The following is a 24,511-nucleotide window of genomic DNA, read 5'->3' as shown; positions in this document are numbered from 1 at the left end:
GTCATCGTCGATGCCCCATATTACGTATCCAACAAACTGATTCAACGCGATATCCCCCTTAGAATACGTAACGAATGTGATTCGAAGTACTAGTGCGAAGTACTCTGAAAGACTATTAGTGCATCTCAATGCACTCGCCAAACCGTTAAAGGTGCGCGATGACAGTGAAGTGCATAGGCTCAAACGCAAACTACCATACGAACTAATTAATAAACACATAGAGTGAGATTTAATAATTTTAAGAATAAGTTAGAATAGTCATTAGAATAAGTTAGGATAGACTTTAAAATAAGTTAGAAATAGTATCTAGAATAAGATTTAGATTACAAGTTGTATAGCAGATCACTTACTGAAGTGATCTTCTACATGTTAGGATGGTTATATTATATAACGAAAATCATACAATAATTCTTATTGCCCACGGGCAGATTCTTGACGTTCTAGGATATTAATAAAGAAAAATTGTGTATTAATGGACGTATATTGGATAAAAATATGTATTGTTAATAATTTGTAAATAAAATACTTTTCTCTTTTATTTTAATAACATAGTTAACCAAACTGTCAAGAAAGGTGTCGTCCTATGATAAAAAGGAAGTAATTTTTGTATTCAGTATACCTAAAAACCTAAAGATTACGTCACAAAAACCTTTGCAGACCTGTATTACATAAGCAGCAAGTTATCTGAGTACTAATATTAATATTAATAAGCAAAAAGTAAAAAAAAATATGTTAGATTCATTTTAATTACAAGACTAAGACTTCTGAGACTTCTCAATATAGAAATAAACAATCACTATCGATAATCACACCAATATATTTTATAATGATAACTAATTACTCAGTTAAAATTGATATTCACTGTATTAACTCTGACCCGAGTCATGTGCAGCGACATGCTGTCGTTGCTATCACTAGAACGACACGAGGAATTCGATGAAAACGAATTCGAGCTGAGGCTTAGTTGAGAAGTGAGGTCCACGTTTTGTTCCTTCGAGTAGAGGATTATTTTCGGCGCTATATCCGGATAGTCGGTGGTCATGTTGTATAGACGTCTTTGAACGTCGGCGTTCACGTGCTTCAACTGACGTATTTCCAGATCGATCTGAAACAATGGAATGTAAAGTATGCTATATTTGAACTGGAATTGGTTATTCATAAAAATATGTAATTGTAAATGTCTGTAAACAGTTGCTTCAACAACTGTTAAGTTGTTGTGAGTTTTGCTGAGGTGGATTTTCACCTAATAAGTCTTCGAACTGTTTTGGTCTTCTAGGCAGTTCATGGCAATTGACACCAAAATTGTTACTTCAAAATAATTGAAATTAGCATTGGGAACTGTCGATTGAAAACGACTATCGACTGTTTAGTAATTAACTACTTTTTACTATCGACTGTTTCAGTCACTATTGATTTTACTTCGACTGATTTTACTACTTTTTACCAGCGACTGTTTCAGTCGACTGTTTTCAGTTGCTATTTGTACTTTTGGTTACTATTTTTGGGTCTACTAGTTTCATTTGAGTGATTTTTAACGCTCTGGCTCTGTCGTCCTAGCCGCGACTTTGACAAAAATGTACCCAATTTATGCTTACATAGATTTATATGTAATATATATAGTTTTATGACTTTTTTGGTAGTTTGCTTGTAAATAACAAGACATTGTAACAGGTGTAACAATTGAAAAGTAACCGGCCTGACACATAGATGGCGCTACTAGAATTAAATCTATATGTTTCTTAGTTAGCCTTAACCCTTAACAGATGCGTATATAAATTTGACAACTGTCGGATCATTAGTTTCTCAATTATAGCATTTTGAGTGAAGCAACTTTTGTTATTGTGAAAAAAAGTGGATAAAAGGGAATCTCGCTTTTTGAAGGGAAAAAACACAGTTGAAGCGAAAATTTGGCTTGTTGTTCCGGATACTGTCCCAGGAAAATCAGCCATCAAGGATTGGTATACTAATTTTAGACGTAGTTAAATGAGCACTGAAGACAGTGAAACAGTGGACGCCCAAAAGAGATTATTACCGACGAAAACATTAAAAAATCCACAAAATAATTTTGGATGACCGTAAATTGAAAGTAGATAAAATAGCAGACGCTCTAAAGATATCAAATGAACGTGTACATCATATCATTCAGAAATATTTGGGTATGACAAAGCTCCGTGCAAAGCGGGTGCCGCGCGAGCTTACTTTTGACTAAAAACAATGACGAGTTGATGATTCGGAGCAGTGTTTGAAGATGATCAAGCGTAATAAACCAGAGTCTTTGCGTCGATATTTGACAACGCATGCAACAAGGCTCCGTTATGTCACTCCGAAGTCCAATAGACAGTCATCCGAGTGGATTGCACACGATGAACCCGCTCCAAAGCGTGGGAAAACTCAACAGTCGGCTGGCAAGGTGATAGCGTCTGTATTTTGGAATGCGAATGGAATAATGTTCATTGACTACCTTAAAAAAAGGAAGGGCTATCAACAGCGACTATTATATAGCGTTATTAGGTCGTTTAAAGGATGAAATCGCCGAAAAACCGCCGCATTTGAAGAAAAAGAAAGCTGTTGCTTTACCAAGGCAATGCACCGTGTCACAAGCCAGTGAAAACGATGGCAAAAATCCATGAATTGGGCTTCAAATTGCTTCCTCATCCACCGTATTTTCCAGATCTGGCCCCCAGCGACTATTTCTTGTTCTCAGATCCCAAAAGAATGCTCGCTGGGAAGAAATTTTCGTCGAATGAAGAGATGATAGACGAAACTGAGGCCTATTTTGAAGCAAAGAACAAATCGTACTACAAAAATGGCATCAAAAACTTGGAGGGTCGCTATAATCAGTGTATCACCCTTGAAGGGAATTATGTTGAATAAAAAAAACTAATTTTGCCAAAAAAATGTGTTTTACTATGGTAGGCCGGGGACTTTTCTATTGACCTGTTATATTAATATAGCAGCATTTTGGAACGATATTTTTCAATATTGTTAATGTAATAGGGTAAAAAGGTTCGTTATTAGTCTCTCGATTTTTGTTCTCTCGTTTTTTCTATGATTAGGTATGTTTAATCTTTATTTAGTATTTTTGGTTATAGTACATTTTAGGTTTTCTTTAAGTTCTATTGTATTGTCTATATTTATTATAATATATTATTTAAAAATAGCAATTAACATATTAAAATACGATAAAACATTTGTGGGGTATTATTCCATTCCATAGAAAAGTTCCATTCCTTTTTACAGATGAACAGAACATTCAAATATAAAAGTAATTCTACTTCGTTTAAAATGAAATTATAAATTGTATTTTAATAGTATTCAGTAATTATTTTTTTCCTTTTCTTTTTTAAAGTTAGTACGTGAAGGAATATGTACATCTCCGTCTCGCTTATCCTACCATTGGAAAATATAATCATATATAAAATTAACTACCCCAAGCAATTATCTCCGTCCATTCCTCTGTCACAATTTATACATGAAAGGGTTCGTACATCTTCGTCTGATATTACGAATTGAAAAAAAATTAAATAACCGTTTATTTGACTGAAAATAGTTATTACTAACGACTGTTTCGACAGTTTTCAGTCGATAGTTCTCAACGTTAATTGAAACCAAAACCAAAAATTTGAATATGATGGAGCAACGTCACAAATCAAATTTTTAATAGTGCTTGATGGGTTTTGGCGTTTCATCATGAGCATATATAAACTGAATTATTCAGTAACACTAAAAGGAAAACTGTTAATTTAGGTAAAGAAATGCAATGACAATTCATATTATGTTGAACACAAACAAGATTGATATTTCTCAGGTTTTTATTGAGAAGTCTCGGTACAATGATTTGTTTCCAAAGTATTGCCCATCGATAGCCGCTACTTTTCCCCACCTTTCAAGGAATTTACGGATTCAATTTCAAAAGAACGATGTATATTTTGAGGCTTTCCAGGAATCGACCCATTGTTTTGGTATCCTGATAAGAAACGGAGTTTTGCAACAACAATGTTGTGTTTTGATTGTTTTCCGGTCATCAAGAAAGTTTTGCAGAGACCGGAATAGATAATAGTCGGACGGGACAAGATCTGGGCTATACGACAAATGCAAACAATTACTCAAAGATATACTTACATCGTAAATGGAGAGGTCCCTTCCACGTAAAGATTTCATCAATTTCTTTATATGAGCTTCGGTCCTGTGCAGCTGCTGTTCTTTGGTCCTCTCCTGCTGTTCGATAAATATATTTTCCTGTTCCAGCTCGTTTATCTTCTCCTTCTGGTTGAACCTTTCGCTTTCGAACTCGTCCAGTTTCCGTTTCTGTTCTGGAGGACAGGATTTTTAAATTTGTTTGATTTAAACGATTCTGAGTTTAATTTGAGGAATTACGTTCTTGGTATCTCACTTACCATCGACGATCTTTTGTATGTCGCTTTCATTTCTCTTGATTTGCTTCAGTTTCACGGTGTTGGTTTTCAGTAAGGACTCCAGAGCTTTCATTTCTTTTAATTCAGAATCTGCGAAATGTGAGAGGTGTTAAAGACTGTTTGACAACAACTAAAAGGAATTCGAATGATGTAAATGCCAGGGTACCTGTCGCTTTCAATGGTCCTCTATCAACAGATTACGGTGAGATTTCAAAACATCATCGAAATCAAAGAAAGGCTTGGGAAATACTATGACGACTCTGCAGCATCAATTTTAATGGTCAAGAAGTAGTTTACGGACTTTCGTTGTGATCATACGAGTACCAATGATGCCAAATGTCCCAAAGAGGTCTTTACGCCAGAAATCGTAGATAAAAACCATGGATTGATATTGGACGATCGAAAAATGAGGTTGCTGAGGCTGTGGGTTTCTCAACTGAGCCAGTACATCACATTTTACATGAATATTTGAATACTCAACCATAGTGTAATTGTGATAGTATTTTGTAAATTGTATTTTAATTAAAACATGAATTTTACCCAGCTCTGGAGCTCTGGTGGGAAAGAATACAAAAATTGGAAAAACTGTATTGTGTTAAAAAGAGATTATGTTGAGAAGTAAAACGCTTTCTTGTCGAAAAATATCTTCCATTCAAAAAGCTACTGACTTATCAAACTACCCTCGTAACATCCTAAAGATATTTGTATATATCTCACCGTTTTCTTTTAAAATTGAGAGATTATTTCTGAAAGCAACATTTGTCAAGTTCACCATTTTCAGTGTGTTTTCGATGGCCACAATTTCCTTTTCGGTCGCCTTTATTTTGTTGTCCAATTCGTCGCCGTTCTGCTGCAACATGAACTTTTCTTGGGCGTGTTTTATCTTGAAATGGGTAATGGACAGAGGCTGTCCATCGTCGTCTTTACCTGTCGTTGTTGATGCTATTAGTGATTGATTATGTTGTCTAGAAAGGTGTATATACCAAGAGACATCAGTTCGATGTGGTACTTTTTCTTCAGCTGCTCTATTTTGACTTTTCTCAGGGAAATGTCGCCCTTAAGCCGTCCTCTGTCATCGTCCAGATTTCTTCTCTGGGCTTGGACTATAGATTTTTTTGTATCTATTTCCAATTGTCTCTCTTTCATAACCTATAACATTATTATAAAGACTAATATGTAACAGGTTAATTTAAAAGTCACCGGCCTGAGATATAGATGGCGCTACTAGAATTAAATCCACATGTTTTTAGTTAGCCCTAACCCTCAAAAGATGCGTGTATAAATTTGACAGTTGTCGGATCATTTGTTCGTGAATTATAGCATTTGGAGTGAAGCAACTATTATTATTTAAAAAAAAACGGAAAAAAGGAATTTCGCGTGTTGATAAAATATTGATTTTTGAAGGGAAAAAATACAGTTGAAGCAAAAACTTTGCTAGATGCCGAGTTTCCGGACACTGCACCAGGAAAATCAACTATCAAGGATTGGTATGTTAAGTTTAGACGTGATGAAATGAGTACCGAAGACGGTGAACGTAGTGGACGCCCAAAAGAGGTTGTTACCGACGAAAACATTTAAAAAATCCACAAAATGATTTTGAATTACCGTAAATTGAAATTGAATGAAATAGCAGACACTCTAAGGATATCAACTGAACGTGTACATCATATCATTCACGTATATTTGGGTGTGAGAAAGCTTTGTGCAAAGTGGGTGCCGCGCGAGCTCACTTTTGACCAAAAACAACGACGAGCTGATGATTCTGAGCAGTGAAGATGATCAAGCGTAATAAACCCGATTTCTTGCGTCGATATGTGACAATGGATGAAACATGGCTCCATCATTTCACTCCGAAGTCCAATCGACAGTCATCCGAGTGGACCGCACACGATGAAATAATAAAATAAAATGCTTACTTGATCAAGCGTTAGTCTTAGCTTCTGTAAATTAAATATTTTCTGCTCTTCCTCCGCCATGGCCTTCTCGATATGGTCAATCCTCAGCCGCATTATGTTCTCCTCCACTTGTTTTTCTTGGGTCGATTTCTTTGCGGCAGCTATTTGTTTTCTACCTAAAAAATCAAAACATCAAATTTGATCAAAGCTCACGAATGAAAAACAAATATCAAGCAAAACTAAAATAGAACAAAGCAACTTGCAACTTATGTGGGGACGTGGGTTTCTCAAAGAGAGATAAAAGTAGAATACAAAGAGTACGAATGAAATACTTCAGAAGAGTCGGAGGTGTAAAAAAGATGGAGAGAAAAAGAGTAAATAAATAAAAAAGGCCTCCAAAGGAAACAACTCAGTTATTGGGTATATTTTCAGCTCATATATATATATATATATATATATATATATATATATATATATATATACAAATATCTTTAGGATGTTACGAGGGTAGTTTGATAAGTCAGTAGTTTTATTTCTCAACATAATCTCTTTTTAACTCAATGAAATGATATAAGACATGAGACAAGACAGGTATAGAGTATACAGAGGGTGGCCTAAGCCCAACTGGGATGAATGTATCAGAGGAATGCAAAAGGGAGGGAAAACCCTGACCGAAACAAGAAGACTGAGCAGAGACGAGAAAATGGATGGAATGACTAAGGAAGAGCAGCCAATAAACTAACACATTCACATAATCATTTCTTTCCCATCACATATTCATTTATATTATTATTCGGAATCATATTTGTACATCTAATAATGAAGAAATAATATTCGACTAACAAAAAACTAATAAATGATCCTTGATATTAATATACAACTGCCAGAAAAAAAATCCCTCTGGAAACCGCGCATCCCAAAATACAGACGCCATAACCTTGCCAACCGACTGTTGCGTTTTCCCCCGCATTGGAGCGGGTTCATCGTGTGCAGTCCACTCGGATGTCTGTCGATTGGACTTCGGAGTGAAATGATGGAGCCATGTTTCATCCATTGTCACATATCGACGCAAAAACTCGGGTTTATTACGCTTGATCATCTTCAAACACTGCTCCGAATCATCAACTCGTCGTTGTTTTTGGTCAAAAGTGAGCTCGCCTGGCACCCACTTTGTACAGAGCTTTCTCATACCCAAATACTCGTGAATGATATGATGTACACGTTCAGTTAATATCTTTAGAATGTCTGCTATTTCATTCAGTTTCAATTTATGGTAATTCAAAATCATTTTGTGGATTTTTTAATGTTTTCGTCGGTAACAACCTCTTTTGGGTGTCCACTGCGTTCACCGTCTTCGGTGCTCATTTCACCACGTCTATACTTAGCATACCAATCCTTGCTGGTTGATTTAACTGGGGCAGTGTCCGGATACTCGCCATCAAGCCAAGTTTTTGCTTCAACTGTATTTTTTCCCTTCAAAAAGCAATATTTTATCAACACGCGAAATTCCTTTTCATCCATTTTTTCACAATAACAAAAGTTGCTTCACTCAAAATGCTATAATTCACAGACTAATGATCCGACAGCTGTCAAATTTATACACGCATCTTGTGGGGGTTAGGGCTAACTAAATATCAAATGGATTTAATTCTAATAGCGCCCTCTATGTGTCAGGAAGAGGGCTCTTCAATTGACCTGTTACGTTAAAACGTTTACAACCATCCGATCTGATTAAAAGACACATAAATAGTTTTTGGAATAACAGAATAACAATAACTAAAAAATAATAAACGCTCCTACTTACCAATATCGTAGATTAATAGATGATTTTCCACTTTGTTCTGCAGTATCTGGAGCTGATCCCTGTCATTGGCTATAAAATTTGACAGTTTCCTCATTTCATCTTGAAGCCGATCGACCTGGCCCTGTAGCGTGTGATACACTTCGGAGTGATCGGAATAGGTCTTTTCCAACTCCTTTATTCTTTCTTCCTTCTCGTCGGATTGTTCTTCGTGTTTGTTCGACCCTTCTAATTTACACAGTTTCTGTTCAAACTCATCTATTCTGAATTCCTATAAAGAAACGTGTAATATGAAAATAAACAGATATGAATAATTGACTTATACAACAAGGTTTTGCTGTATAAGTCAATACTTAGGCCCATTTGGACCCATGGTACTGAACTGTGGGGTACTACTAGCAAATCTAACATAGATATCCTCCAGAGGTTCCAGAATAAAGTGTTGCGAGTCATCGTCGATGCCCCGTATTACGTGTCCAACAAACTGATTCAGCGCGATATCCCCTTAGAACCCATAACGAGTGTGATTCGAAATGTTAGTGCGAAGTACTCTGAAAGACTATTAGTGCATCTCAATACACTCACCAAACAGTTAAATGTGCGCGACGACAATGAAGTACGTAGGCTCAAACGCCAACTACCATACGAACTAATTAATAGACACATAGAGTGATATATATTAATCTCTAGAATAAGTTAGAATAATATCTAGTTATAAGTTATACAGCAGATCACTTACTGAAGTGACCTTCTACATGTCAGGATGGTTATATTATATAACGGAAACCATATAATAATACTTATTGCCCTAGGGCAGATTATTGACGTTCTAGGAGATTAATAAAAAAACATTCTTTTTCAATGTTACGTGATAAAAAAAATAAAAATAGAAAATTTTGTTAAATCGTATAAAATAGTAATATACATATAATTTTGCAATAACTGGCAACGTGGCAAAATCGGGCTTCTTAACGAAACTTACCATATCGTAAACGACTTCTTTGAGTTGCTCGAGGGATTTATTCTCGTCCCTGATGTGTTTCCTCAACTTGTTGCAAATACAATATGCGTTGTTGATGTTGGTCTCCAGCGTCTTGCCGATATTCTGCTGGTCCTTCAACAGCTGGTCCGTGCGGTACAGGTTTCCGTTTATCTTTTCCGTGTCCGCGATGTACATCCTGCAGTGTCTTTCCTCGGTATCGATCAGCTTCTGGATCTTCTTGATCCGTTCTTCGGACGACAGGCTGCTGCCTTTCATTTCCTTCAGCTTTTCCTCGAGTTGGTCCAACTCCTCTTGATATTTTATGCATAACCTATAAATTACGGAAGTAATTATTGTTAAAGGAGTAAATCAAGAATGAAAATCTATTAGCTATTAATAATAGAGCATTAATCAACATTTTGCTGTATTTTTTGTGATACTAAATTAAAATAGTGGCTACTTTCGGTGACGCATCGATACTCGGTACGAAATCTAAATTTGTGACGTCAAAACGTCGCAATGTTGCCGCATCACCTCTGAGTTTTAGTGCAGTTTGGCTTTGACATACAGCAAAATTCTAATCTAAATAAAATAATTGAACAAAAATGTTCTTAAATATAATTTATTTTAACATTATAGTACATCCAAAAACTACAGTTAATTATACAACCATAATAGTTTATATGTTAGAGTTATAACCTCTTATCACTATTGCTTTCAAGAATTTTTCAAACGTCTGACAACCGGACGATTTTGACAGGCTCATTCGTTTACGTGTTCGGACTAATCAGACAGCGTTGTATCTCTTTTTAACTAAAATAAAGTGAGAAGCAACATATTGTCCGATTGTGAAAGGAATTTACAAATTGCCACAGGCAATACGTTAAACTGTATTACTTACCGCATTGTGTGTTATTCTCAATATGTCGTTATTTTACGTACAGTTATATTGCCCGAGTATTACTTAATTTTGCTTTTTACAAGTATCATTAAGAAGTATTCTGATATACTATTCGTAGTGTTTCTATTCACATGTTTTACCTAGAAAGTCAAGTATTATATTGTTCTTTGTATTTGTACAGTTCCTATTTTAGTTTTAATTTGTAGACAATAATGGATGTCATTTGGTTGTGAATATTGCAAAACCACCGAACCTTTGGGGAAATATTTAATTTACAGTGGTATAGAATGCCCATGCCATTTAAATTAAATTCATTTGTAGAGTAAATTAACTATATTTTAGATAAAATCCTGTGAAAGTAAAAGTTTAGAGAAATATCACTCGATGTACTTTGTGAGATGCGAATTGAACAAGGAACATTGAAATTTGATTCAGATGGAGATCTTTTAATATAGACAGATAATATTGAAAAACCAAGGTAATACATCTAGCTTTACTAGTTGTCGATAAGGTAACGATAAGTAACTTTGGTTTGTTATTGTAATTTTGATATATAGATAAATTCAAGCGCAAAGTCATTAGTTAATCCAAGAGGACCATTCACATCGACACCGAAGCGGACGATTCATACAGTCTTACTGAGCACATGGTGGGGTCAGTAACGCGTAATGTGTTACTCTGAAGATATCAACTGAACGTGTATATCATATCATTCACGAATATTTTGGTATGAGAAAGCTTTGTGCAAAGTGAGTGCCGCGCGAGCTCACTTTTGACAAAAAACAACGACGAGTTGATGATTCGGAGCAGTGTTTGAAGATGATCAAGCGTAATAAATCCGAGTTTTTGCGTCGATATGTGACAATGGATGGATACTGGTTTCTACGTTTTAAAAGTGCTGATTTTGATACCCACGGCAAAAAGTGTTCTGCTCAGCATGACAACCCTCGATCACATGTTGCAAAACCGGATTAAACAACATACAAATATATTAAAATAGGAAGTATCCCACCCGCCGTATTCTCCAGACCTTGCTCCTTCTGATTACTACTTGTTCCGACATATCAGCGTACAGCGCTTCACCTCTTAGTAACATACCAACAAAACGGGCCGAATCGTGGATTCTTTCGAGATGGAATCCTTTTTCCTTTACAAGATAATATTTGTATCAATAAACCTAGATAATATATTTAGTTAGTGTTGGTTCCATATTCAAAAAGGATGTTTCATTAATAGGTTTGGAGATCGAACGACTCATATCAAGTCAAATTGTTAATTGTTGACATTCTACCTTAAGATAAAGTATAATGTATCCACTATTTATAAATAGAAGTTATTTTTGCTTAAAGAAATAATTTCTCATACCTAATAAATTACACCGTCCGATAAAAAGTGTCATAATATATAATTTTAATCATTGAGTTTCTAATATATATAATATATCAAGAATAGGTAAAATTAGTTCCAAGTTTATTACATATAATACTTACTTTTCTTTTTCGTCAATTTCTTTAATCAGCGTTCTACCCTTCATTCTCTCTTTTTCCAGCGTTTGAGCTGCGCTAGCTACGTTACGTTTATAAGTATGAATCTGAAAATGGAAAACACATTGAATCACAATATAATTCCTCAACGCATAGACTGAATGTAAATATAGTCTGTTCATTAAAATATTCGATGCAATTATTATTAATGTTTTGAAGAATTTTGCAGACATTTGGCAACATGGCCCAACAGTACCGACCGAAGATGAATTTTACAGACTGATTTGGTTACATGCTCCGACGTATCAGATAGAATTCTGTCTCTTTTTCACTAGAATGGAATGTTTAGGACTGGCAATATAATCGACGTCATCTATGAGGTACATTTGTTGTTTTATTGGACGGACTATAGTTAATCTTACATAATCTATCCAAAGAAGTTTTGTACATACATCATCAAGATGTTTAATGTATTGTCTGTCGCAATTTGTAAAATTGCTTTAGAAAGCTCTTGAAAAGAGACATAATGCTGTCTGATAAGTTCGAACATGTAAATGAACTATACAGCCAAAGTCGTCCGGGGTTGTCAAATGCTTGCAAAATTCTTCAAAATACTAGTGATAAAAGGTTATAAGCCGGCAAACGAATCACTTATGATTCGGAACGGGACGCAATTAGTAACACCACTTATGGCCTTGGAACAAAAGAGAACCTTTATTTAGATCCCTGATTTTTCTACAGACTCGATACAAATTACAGCGCCCTCTACTAACTCTTCTTCTTTTCTACACCGGCTCTTGTATCGATATAAAACTATTTATTATGTATTTCTGGTTTCCTAGACAGCAACAGGTGGAATGAACCATTTCAATATAGTGTATTAATCAGTTGGAAGATCTTAAGAACTATATATTTTTATATATCACCTCACTGACGGCTTTAAAGACACTTTGCTCTAGGTCGTTGAGTTCTGATCGCAATCTGGAATTGAGGGCGTTGATCCGATCCAAATCCATCTCGAGCTCGTGGTTGTTCCTCTTCTCGTTCTCCAGGAAGGAGTTCTCCTCGGCCAGGCGTTCCTTCTGCTTCTCCAGGACGGCTTCGGCATCGACGATTTTCTCGTGCTCAGCGTCGATGTCGTCGTCGCGCTGTTTGAGCATCTTCACCGCCTCTTTCCACTGACGTATGAGTACTTCACGTTCGTGCATTTGCTGTTTGATTGCTTTGCCTGTTTTAAATTAAATTATAATACAATATTAGAGTATAAATTCTATATATAGCCAATTTAAAGTTTTTTTGTACATACGTCATAAAGATATTTAATATATTGCCTTCCGCAACTTGTAAATTCGTTTCAGAATCAGACAATATTTTCTTTCTCATCTTATTCTAGTTAAATAGAGACACAGTGCTGTCTAATTAGTTGGAACTCGTAAACAAATGAACCTGTCAAAGTCGCCCAGTTGTCAGATGTATGCAAAATTCTTGAAAGCAAGAGATAAAAAGCAAAGAAGATAAGAGGTTATAACTCTAACCTATAAATATTGCGTGTATATTTAATTGTAGTTTTTAGATGTACTATAATGTTAAAATACATTATATTTGATGACATTTTCGTTCAATTATTGGTCTAATGGACATTGCTGTTAAAAGAATACAATTTTTACAAGCTTATAATAAAATTAACGAAGACTTACTATTTTAATTTGTGTATTTAGATAAGACATGGATATTTCAGAATGGGACCAATATACCCGATGGTCACCCATTGGAAGAATATAACAAAAATAGTGTTAAGATAACAAAAGTTGATCGAAAAAGGTAAACGGTGGAATAACAATAATTCATAGTAGATATATTGTTCTTCATGCTGAAAATGCTCATTGCGAAAGCCAAACTGATGTTCTGGAATAATTTTTCTTTTTTCTATTATATAGTTTAGCTTTTTTATGTATAATTTCTCGAAAACTTTCGAGATTATCGGTAATAAACTTATAGGTCGGTAGGAGGTCACATCTTCTGGTATTTTTCCTGGTTTAAGTATCATTAATATTTTAGCTACTTTCCAGATACTAGGGAAGTAAGGTATTCTTGAATGCCTTGGTTTTGTTCAATTTGGATTAGATCTCTCAGCTCTTTTATGGCCCTATTAAATTTTCTTTTATTCTCTTCAGTCCTTTGCTGTTGCCAATATCGTCGTAACTTTATTGTTTCTGCTATCTTTTTCTGTATTGTACCTGATATATGTGTATTTTTTCTTGGAAATGTTTCACTGTTGGGAGTCGCGGAATATGCTGCCTCCTGTATATTTTTTGTAAGATTTATTGCTGCTATTTCTATATCCATTTCAGTTTGTAACGGTGAGTTTAGAGAGATGTTTCGGTCTAAGTTTTCTCTAAATGAGGGCCAGTTAGTTCTATTATTGCACAGAGAAGGGGGTTTATCTTTGATGGTAATTTTTGAAGAAATTTTTACTATTATTGGTGAATGATCAGAAGACAGGTCGAAACATGATTCTGCCTGACACTTTTTTGGATCAATATTTTTTGTAATACAGAAATCTATTGTATCTGGTTTTTTATTTCTGTCTGAAGGCCAATATGTTGGTTCACCTGTAGAGATATGTTGTAAGTTATCTGTCCTTATGGCTTTGAGCAGTTCTTTCTACCTTTTGACGTTATTATTCTTGAACCCCACATTAAATGTTTTGCATTATAATCTCCTCCTGCTATAAATCTATTACCTAGCATACTGAAGAATTCTTGAAATTTTTCTGCCTTGTTGTTATGTTTGGGAGGGCGATAAATCGCAGAAATTGTTAATGGTCCATGGGCTTCCTCTAAATAGGAACGGTGAATAACACCGTCGGTTTGGATGAACTCCATCAGACACATGGAAGAAATTGATAAAATTTGGAATTGTGAACAAATTTTAGATTGGAAATTAAGTGTTTAGTTATTCCCTTGAATGAAACTGCATGAATATGGGATTATGATTCAATGCTGACAATACGAATACAATACCAAGGTGATGAGAGTGGAAAAAAATAAAGGTGAGTACAAAATTAATATACTATAACTGTAGAAACTTTTATTGTAGAGTGTGAAAGATTTATATGTGCAGTTATGTGTGTAATTGTTCAGAATACACATGAGTATTTTGTTAAAATGTACCAGGAGAGAAAGAATAGTAACTGTTTTGCAGATGCGGCAAATGCATTAAGGAGAATGCAGTGATTAAATCTTGTTTTACCAAAAAATATATATACAGGTATTAATAGAACAAACTAAGGAGAAATACAGTGATATAAAAATGTTTTACAAGGAAATACTGTACCGAAGGACACAAGAACTAAGCGTAAAAGGTAAATATGGTAAGTATACCATGTATACCTCTATATAGGTATATAGGTATACTCTCTGATTAAAGTAAAATATATAATATTTGGATATATAATTGTTAATTAGGTGCATTAGCCCTTCAGCTGTATACTTAATTGTAGTTTTAAGTCCTTCGATAATTTACGCATTGGATGTACTATAATGTTAAAATAAATTATATTTGATAACAGTACTTTGGTTTAATTATTTTATTTAGATTAGAATTTTGTTGTATGTCAAAGCCAAACTGAACTAAAACTCAGTATTGATGCGGCAACATTGTGACGATTTGACTTCATCAATTCAGATGATGTGAGTTCACTGTTTTATTGAAAGGGTTATTATTTCATTTTATTCTATTACTATTTAATAGAAATGTGTTATTTAAAAATTTTCAATAGTAAAAATGCAATATGGTAATTTAAATCAATAATATTGTAGGAACAATTGTTCATACCTGTTCTTTCTATGATCATTTCAGCACTATCCAAGTCACAGGCAAGTTTGCTGATCTGACTTGATTTATTATCGAATTCCTTCTGCAGCAGCTGCCTCTTCGCATCCAGTTCGTTGAAGCGTCTTTCATCTTCTTTTGAGCATTTCTTGATTAGCTCGTTGTCCTCGTCGCGTTTTTTCAACGACTCCTCCCACGCCTTCAGGGCTTCGATATCCCAGCCGGTCTCTTGTTTGATTTTATCCACCTAAATGTTAAAAAATCTGGTGCAATCTTGTAAAATTATGTATGCAACACAGAATTAAACGGTATTTTGTTAGTAGTACTCGCACCTGAACGACAACTTTCTGGAGGTTGGCTTTTTGCACCACCTTGCGTTCTTCCAAATGGGCTATCCGCTTGTTAACCTCCACAATATCCTTTTCGATCTTATTCCGATCGGCCTTGCACACTTGGTACTGGTGTTCTTCCGAGTCATATTGCTGCTTATAGGCGGTTATAAGTTTCTAAACACATAAAACTCTTCTGTAAGTCTTTGTAAAAAGAGTAGTGATTAACAATAGCCTCACCAATAATTTTTTATATTTATTAATTGAAGCCATATTTCTTTGCAAAAAATTAATTGATATTAAAACATAGACAGTTCTAGATATTGGATGATACTTTAACAACAATTACAATGTGTGATGTTGTGACGTTTGTTTTTATCAAATTGTACCCACTGAACATATGTATTTATTCATATTATTAATTTTATAAAAAAGTAATGTATATTTGTATTAATAGGCAATGTATCAGAATAACTCAGGTTTGCTACAAACTATTATAACTGTATACTTAATTGTAGTTTTAAGTCCTTCGACAATATACGCATTAGATGTACTATAATGTTAAAATAAATTATATTTGATAACAGTACTTTGGTTTAATTATTTTATTTAGATTAGAATTTTGTTGTATGTCAAAGCCAAACTGAACTAAAACTCAGAGTTGATGCGGCAACATTGCGACGATTTGACTTCATCAATTCAGATGATGTGAGTTCACTGTTTTATTGAAAGGGCTATTATTTCATTTTATTCTATTACTTTTTAATACAAATGTGTTATTTAAAAATTTTCAATAGTAAAAATGCACTATGGTAATTTAAATCAATAATATTGTAGGAACAATTGTTCATACCTGTTCTTTCTATGATTCTATGAAATGTTTAATTGATATTATAACATAGAGAGTTCTAGATATTGGATAATACTTTAACAACAATTACAATGTGTGATGTTGTGCCGTTTGTTTTTATCAAATTGTATCCACTGAACATATTTATTTATTCATATTATTAATTTTATAAAAAAAGTAATATATATTTACAAATAGGCAATGTATCAGAATAACTCAGGTTTAATCAATAGTGGTCAATAGAAAAAATGATGTTCGTCGAGTTCATTGTTGTCAAGTTTTCTTATTTGTATTCCAACGAAAATGCTTCCTTTTACTTTATCTTCATTTAATTTAGAGAAAACAAAAATTCAAAAATCCTTTAACATTTGTATCCATGGCCTTGACAAAATGTTTCATTAAACCAATGTAAGGGTGGAAGAATCAACGTTGGATTTACCACAAACAAAATTATTTCCTTTTGGCAAATCTTTAACTTCGTAGTGGTTCTTGATGTATCTACTGTCCCACAAACAGAGAAAACAACAATATTTCGTGAAACCTCTCTGTAGTCCAAGAAATATAGCAACAACATTTAAATCAGAACAAGCTTTCCAATTGTATTCTTTGTATCTGATTAAGTTTCATGTTTTTATACGCTTTTGAAATGAATATTCAATAAGTATGAATGATATCGTAAATTAAGCTTTTAACCAAAGTTTAACCTTAGTCAAAGAATTAAATCCATATGTTTTTTAGTTAGTCCTAACCCGCAAAATGCTCAATGTATTAATGTAGATTCTATATCATTAGGTTGAAATATGTTAGCTAAGTACTGTGCGAATAATTCAGCTTTTTCATCGTTACGTCGAACCCATTCATTTCGATCATTTTTAATTGGCGGTACTCGAATAATTGGTCTTTTAAATCTTCGAGTTGCTTTCCATAGCGTTGCATCCATAATCTTTGTCTGCTTGTCGACTTAATTCACTTACATACTTTTGAAAGCAATTCTATTTATGTTCTTTGATCTTTTGATTCGTCTAATTACTAATTCTATTAAAAGTAGTTTTGTCTGCAGCATTGCTGGTTCTGTGCCATACTCTTCTAGCTTTTCGCCTTTCTTTTATCATTTCTCTAATTTTGAGGGGGTAAATTACTTCATATTCTAATTTCTCTCTTGCTATTGGGGTAGCATCTTTTGCAACTGATCGAATTTGTTCAATTATATTTTTGCATTGTTGCTCAAGATCAATTATACTTTTAAGTCTTACTTTTAAACTGATTTGTTCCTGCTGTATTAATCTGAATTTGTCCCAGTCAGTATATTTGTTGGTAAGATTATGCTTTTTTGCGTTTCTTAGGGTTGTCGCGCCCAGTGTTAACAATACTGGAGTGTGATCAGATGTTAGATCGCACAAGCTTTCTGTACTAATTTGATTTAATGAGATGCCTTTTGAAATGTAGAAATCCAGCAGGTCTGGGACTTTATTGCTGTCTGTGGGCCAGTAAGGCTTTGAGTAATTCGTTTCCTTTTCCAGGTGTTATTGTTCATGAACCCCAAGCTGTATATTTAACATTAAAGCCTCCACCAATAATAAACCTTGGGCCTAATTTTAAAAAGATTATCTTTATGTTGTTGTTGTGTCATTTTATGTCTTGGTGGACAATATATAGCGCCAATATTTATTTCAGCCCCGTTTTTTTTCGATACGAATTATCGTAGCTTGTATTTCTTCATTTTTAATCTCTTCTTGTTCGAAATGTTGTATATTTTGTTTAATTATTAAAGCTGTTCCGTCCCGAGTCCGTTCGCTGGGGTGTAGTGTCCAGTAAGAATCATAACCCCGTATTTTAATGTAGTTTTTTTTAGAAAAATGTGTTTCCGATATGAGAGCTATATCTATGTCATTTGTTTTCAAGAATGTACTACAAAAATGGTATCGAAAAGTTGGAGAGTTGCTATAATCAGTGTATCACCCTTGAAAGGAATTAAATTGAATAAAAAAAACTAATTTTTCCAAAAAAATGTGTTTTACTATAGTAGGTCGGGGACTTTTCTATTGACCTGTTATCACACAGTGTTATAATATAAGAAAATATTTAGTAAATATTTATTGGTGTCAAAAAACAAGGTAAACTTATAGGAAACTAATGAGACATAATAGTAACCCTGAACCAGAAGATATAAGGCTTTAATATCAAACACAAACTTACCTGCGTCTGTTCGCTTTCTTGTTTAACGAATTTCAGATGTTCCTTTAGGTTTTCGAATTTTGTCGAGGAACCGTCTAGGGCGTTCTTCGCTTTGATTTTCCGTAAGGTAAGTTCCGCCAGTTCCTGTTCGAGCTTTTGGTTCTCCGCATTCGCCACAGGCACCTGAAAACCGCTCTCCCATCCGAGCTTTTTCAGTATCTCCTCCAAATAAGACATTATCTATCATCACCGCTACGTCAAATGGTCGCTTTTCGGTAACAATTCGATTTTCAAGGTAACTTGCAAGGGAGTTATATCTATATGGTTGCTATGTAGAGCGTTGCTTGGAAACCAGAAGTGATTTTATAACATAGAATAATATATAGAGTGTTAACTTAATACAAATAATTTTAGAATTGTTTTGCGTGGTCTCAGCAGGAAGGCGCTGAGAACGTCATCTCGCTGAATCTCATTGGTTGGTTTAAATTACCATTACAGGCACCTATAAAGAAGATATTTTAATAGGGAAGTATTCCATTGGTCGAGAACTTATGCATCACGTGACCAACCTCTGACGTCACATTCTACTGTCCAATTATATTTGAAATAAAACCCAAATGTAATTTTTCAAAATAATTTATTCAAATAAAATTCTATATAAATTCAAATATTATAAAATATCATAGAGCCAAAATATAAGTATATAATGAACATATATAATGAATATAAATACAAATAATGAAATATAAATATATAAATAAATCAAATAATCAGAGCAAGCATTGGTGGGACCACGGAAAACATTTCCTCGATTTCGCCTATTTAAGTAAAACCTACTCTATGTTTTATATCTAGAGTACGAATTAACGAGTACGAGTTAGAAAACGACAACGAGAAGAAATACAACAGAAACAAAGAAAAACAGTTTCAATCTAAATTAGTCTCGGCCTCCTTCATATATAAATAGTTATATGGCGTATTAACTGTCCTAGACTATATGATAAAATTTAAAAAACTTTTATGTTAAGAAAAAATTAATTGTTGTTGCACTGTAAGGCTATTTAGAAAGTTATTGTTGTTAATATAAAGGATTTCTAATAAATTAAATACAAATTCTTAACAACATGGTTTTGTGGTTTTGCTACATTACGAAAATTCATTTGAAGTCTGTTCCATGTAGGTAACAGGTCAATTATAAAGTCCCCGGCCTACCATAGTAAAACATATTTTTTGACAAAATTACTTTTTTTTATTCAACATAATTCCCTTCAAGGGTGATACACTGATTATAGCGACCCTCCAACTTTTCGATACCATTTTTGTGGTACGATTTGTCCTTTGCTTCAAAATAGACCTCAGTTTCGTCGATCGGCTCTTCATTCGATGAAAATTTCTTCTCAGCGAGCATTTTTTTGAGATCTGAGAATAGGAAATAGTCGCTGGTGGCCAAATCTGGAGAATACGGTAGGTGAGGAAGCAGTTCGAAGCCGAATTCAGTTGATATCTTTAGAGTATCTGCTATTTCATTCAGTTTCAATATCCGATCATTCAAAATCATTTCAACAACCTCTTTCGGGCGTCCACTGCGTTTACCGTCTTCGATGCTCATTTCGCCACATCTAAACTTAGCATACCAATCCTTAATGGTTGATTTTCCTAGGCCAGTGTCCGGAAACTCGGCATCAAGCTAAGTTTTTGCGTCAACTGTATTTTTCCCTTCAAAAAGCGGTATTTTATCAACACAAGAAATTCCCTTTTAACCATTTTTTTCAGAATAACAAAAGTTGCTTCACTCAAAATGCCATAATTCACAATCTAATGACAATGACAGCTGTCAAATTTATACACGCATCTTTTGAGGGTTAGGGCTAACTAAAAAACATATGGATTTAATTATAATAAAAAGCGCCATCTATGTGTCAGACCAGGTACTTTTCAATTGACCTGTTATTTTAATTTATAAAATACATACTGATGTATTAATCCCGTACTCGCCTTGCTTGTATAATAATGCAAGTACAACAGAACAGTGGTAAGAAATTAATGTGTAACTTAAGATTGTAATTAGCAATCTAACGTAAGATGTAATTAATTTAAAAAATGTTAATTTCACATATTTCATAGACAGTTCTGTTTCTACTGTTTTCTGTTTGTTACATCGATGTTTTTCAATCGATATTTATCGTACGACGATACTTTTCATCCGATGTTAAAACTGATGTTTTTCTAACATCAATCATCCCTATATCTAACCGATATTACAAAAAGTTTATGCAAAACCATAACAGGATGCAAACGACGTGGTACCCAGAGGACATAAACCTGCCGGAGATACTTTCTCCGAAATGTCATCATATTAACGGATTTCCCCTACGACCGGCGTCGTGAAAGTGGGTCAAGAAGCATAAACAACCGCCATAATCTCATTATTACATTACATTTTACGATGCGAATCACATACGATCAGTTCTGAACGTCGGTGAAGAATTATCGCACATTATTCCACGAAAAAAAAAACAAGAAAAAAAAGCAAGAGCTTGAATCTGGTTGATTCGATGTCGTCGGTAAAGAGGTGAGAAATATTCACAGAAAGTAGCGAGAGTGTGCGGGTAAACATTCGATCTTCTGGCTTTCGCGAGGTCCCAGTTTAGATTCTCATGATGTTCGCGTTCGGTGCGTCGTCCATAATCGTTTTTATTTCTTTATCCGCTTCCGTCGCTCACGGCATCTATTTAACCAACGAAAGCTTTGTGCCAAGGAACGACAATCCGGCTATATGGACGGAGGAGGAGGGAATATGGGGCCCTGTACTTGAAGATTGGGTTTTAAGGCCACCTAGTAGAAGGTAAGAACACCTACAGAGTTAAATACATATAGTCCATTCAATAAAACAGCGAACTCACGTCATCCGAATTGATGACGTCGAAAGGTCACAGTGTTGCCGCATCATTTCTAGGTTTTAGTTCACTTTGGCTTTGACATACAACGAAATTCTAATCTATGAACTATGAATGAATCTATTCTCTATGAATTCTATTCTTCTTTATGAACAAGGCCTTCATCTCAAACCTTATCGAATGCTTGTGCTACATCTAAGAATATAGCTGAGCATACTTTTTATTTTGTAGGCTTTTTGAATAACATCTGTTATTATGTGGACCTGGTCAATCGTTGAATGCTTGTTAATAAACCCAAACTGGTGTATTGGTATTGGATTTTTTCTCTCTATGATATCTAAATAAAATAATTGAACAAAAATGTTATGAAATATAATTTATTTTAATATTATAGTACATATAAAAACCACAGTTAATTATGTAGCCACAATAGTTTATAGGTTAGAGTTATAACCTCTTATCACTATTGCTCTCAAGAATTTCACATACGTGTGATAACCGAACGACTTGACAGGCTTATTCATTTACGCGTTCGAACTAATCAGACAGCACAGTGTTCCTTTTAACTAGCATAAAATGAGAAGGAAAATAGTGTCTGATTCTGAAACGAATTTACAGATTGCGGCATCAATACATTAGACATATTGATGACGCATGTACAAAAAAACTTTGAAGAGACTATATACACTAGACCACTTGTAGTAGAACCAAACCAAGCTATTAATAATGCATATCTATTTTTTTCTTTTAAATATACAAATTGAGTTGGAATTATCATAAAATTAAGTCCAAATAATCTTGATCATATTGTACAAAAGAACTTGGATATGAAAAGCATTATTCAGAGAAAGATAATAAAATAAAAGAAATCTATATAGAACTTATTTATCGGTTTTAGTTGCCTTTTTTTTAATTGTTAACTTTCTCAATATTTGCCTGTATTTATTAGTGATAAGTATTGCAATTATCTTGTAGAATTATAAAATCTTTAAATGGCGAGTCCCTAATTTCCTGAGCCTTAAATATTTGTCCAATACGATTAACAACAATAATTTTATTCATTAATGTATTTTATAGAGAGAGTCGAGTGATGCAAATACCAATATCTGAACAAGCATACGTTATACAAGACAGGGTAGATCCGGAGATAATGAAAGAAAGCAAAATAAGTCTCACGAAAATAGTGAGTAACAACAGCCATAGGCCACCAGTGATGAAGCCTCCACCACGGCAAGTGTCCGAAACGGATTTATATTTACTAGGTGCTATAGAGAAACTGGTTTATAAGGTGGATTTTATGGAGAAGAGGTTAAGGAGAGTAGAGGAAATGCTCTATTTTGTTATGGCTGGAAACAGAGTTGACTCAGGTAAGATTAATGTAATAAAATAACACAATAATCAAAAGTAAAGGAAGCTGCTATTAGAGAATGGCGAATGCGCTGGGATATATAAAAATTCAGTTAAAATTTCAAAATTAAACGAGTTAAATAAAAAATGTTATAATTTTGCTATTTATGTTATAGATTTCTTAATACACATTATTTTTATATTGTAATTCCGTTAGTTAAACATTAGCTGGTATGTATTTTTTACATAACTACTTTCATAACATGTATCAACTTCAGCTCACTAATATTTACTATTTTTTAATAAATATTTTAAAAATGCAATACACAATAATAAGTTGATAATATTAACATCCAATGCCTACCAATATGCCAAATTCCTTCAGATTTTACTGCAATAAAATATGCAACTGTATATAAGCTGTCAATAATTATTTTCTTTTTTGTATTAATTTTTTAGTTGAGTATGCTCCCATATAGAATATATCTATATATATATATATATATATATATATATATATATATATTAAGTTTCTCAAAGCAAGAAGAATATATTTGCTTAAATAATAGAACATAAAACAGTCAATTCATATTTAATGTGACGTTCGCTGAAGTTATGCAACTAAATAAATATTAGAATATGTGTACATTATTAAAATGATGTTTTTTTTGAACTTTTCTGAATGAAACATTATACAGCTACCTTTGTAACTTTTGTTTGCGGTAACATATATGTTATGGTAATATATAAGTGTTAACACCTATAAATATTTATAATATATTTTAGATCCATGCTCTGAAAACTTTACAAGAGTAGGTAAAAACTGCTACATGTTTGCCAGCGCTGCTGGTAGGGAGTACGACTGGAAAGTAGCCAGTAAACAATGCAAGAAGGCAGGCGCCGTCTTAGCCGAAATGGAAACAATCGAAGAAAACCAGGATGTTATTGCTCATATACAATCCAACAGCCATCTTAAAGGTTTGCAAAAACATATTTAATCAGTAGATGTTAAAAAATAATAAGAAAAATAGATATCCAAAATACTCAAAATAATTTCCAGGAAAAGATTTCTGGGTCGGTGGCCTTAACCCGGGACTACTATGGATTTGGAGTAACAGTGCCAGGCCAGTGATGGGTTCGAATTCCCAAGATAACAAAGACAATCCAGGAATCACCATCCAGGGCGATGGTAGATGTCTCAGACTAGCGTATAATCCAGCACTTCGAAGCTACGCTTACAAAGGAACTGACTGCTCTACCAGGTATAGTTACATATGCGAAGCCCCGGAAAACACTTCTAGCAACGAAATCAAACGAATAGGTAGAAGCCGGAACGTTTTTGACTAGTAAGCGAGCATTATACAATAAATATTGCTGAAGCTAGCTTTAATATTTATTCTTACTAATTCAATATTTATATATGTATGATACGTTTATAATATGCCATTGTTTTTAGTATACATTTATAATAAGAAATAAATAATGTATGTCTACCATGTCTTCAAATTATTTATTCTCACTCCAAGGCCATCATAAAGTGTATAGAGACTACAATCATTTTGAACCATTTTCATAGAGGTGGCATCCACCAAATAATTAAA

The 24,511-nt window shown here is 33.9% G+C and overlaps 2 protein-coding genes across 2 annotated transcripts; one reads left to right on the top strand and one right to left on the bottom strand.

Annotated features, from left to right (window-relative positions):
• Positions 1-804: 804 nt before the first annotated feature.
• Ccdc39 (Coiled-coil domain containing protein 39) lies at positions 805-18,957 on the bottom strand. Its single transcript, XM_076414932.1, has 13 exons — positions 18,688-18,957; positions 15,645-15,818; positions 15,316-15,559; positions 12,405-12,706; positions 11,485-11,585; positions 9,094-9,424; positions 8,115-8,382; positions 6,332-6,486; positions 5,399-5,564; positions 5,133-5,342; positions 4,398-4,505; positions 4,123-4,313; positions 805-1,105 (listed from the first exon to the last, which is right to left on the bottom strand). The coding sequence occupies exons 1-13, from the start codon at positions 18,901-18,903 to the stop codon at positions 842-844; spliced, it is 2,730 nt and encodes a 909-aa protein (XP_076271047.1). The 5' UTR covers positions 18,904-18,957; the 3' UTR covers positions 805-841.
• Positions 18,958-21,195: 2,238 nt separating this feature from the next.
• On the top strand, positions 21,196-24,403 carry LOC143202946 (uncharacterized). Its single transcript, XM_076414971.1, has 4 exons — positions 21,196-21,511; positions 22,641-22,930; positions 23,697-23,888; positions 23,971-24,403. The coding sequence occupies exons 1-4, from the start codon at positions 21,324-21,326 to the stop codon at positions 24,255-24,257; spliced, it is 957 nt and encodes a 318-aa protein (XP_076271086.1). The 5' UTR covers positions 21,196-21,323; the 3' UTR covers positions 24,258-24,403.
• Positions 24,404-24,511: the final 108 nt, after the last annotated feature.

This window comes from Rhynchophorus ferrugineus, unplaced genomic scaffold (genome assembly GCF_030347505.1).
Source record: "Rhynchophorus ferrugineus isolate W39M unplaced genomic scaffold, kcgeb_rfMv2 rfM9, whole genome shotgun sequence".
In the NCBI taxonomy this organism is placed as follows: domain Eukaryota; kingdom Metazoa; phylum Arthropoda; class Insecta; order Coleoptera; family Curculionidae; genus Rhynchophorus; species Rhynchophorus ferrugineus.
This window is presented reverse-complemented; position numbering and strand designations above follow the sequence as displayed.

Coding starts and splice junctions, on each gene's coding strand:
- Ccdc39 (XM_076414932.1), bottom strand. CDS start 18,903: ATGTCTTATTTGGAGGAGATACTGAAAAAGCTCGGATGGGAGAGCGGT. Junction 9,425..11,484: donor GAAATTGACGAAAAAGAAAA/GTAAGTATTATA, acceptor CGTAATTTATAG/GTTATGCATAAAATATCAAG. Junction 1,106..4,122: donor GGGACCTCTCCATTTACGAT/GTAAGTATATCT, acceptor CCATTGTTTCAG/ATCGATCTGGAAATACGTCA.
- LOC143202946 (XM_076414971.1), top strand. CDS start 21,324: ATGATGTTCGCGTTCGGTGCGTCGTCCATAATCGTTTTTATTTCTTTA. Junction 21,512..22,640: donor TTAAGGCCACCTAGTAGAAG/GTAAGAACACCT, acceptor TGTATTTTATAG/AGAGAGTCGAGTGATGCAAA. Junction 23,889..23,970: donor ATCCAACAGCCATCTTAAAG/GTTTGCAAAAAC, acceptor AATAATTTCCAG/GAAAAGATTTCTGGGTCGGT.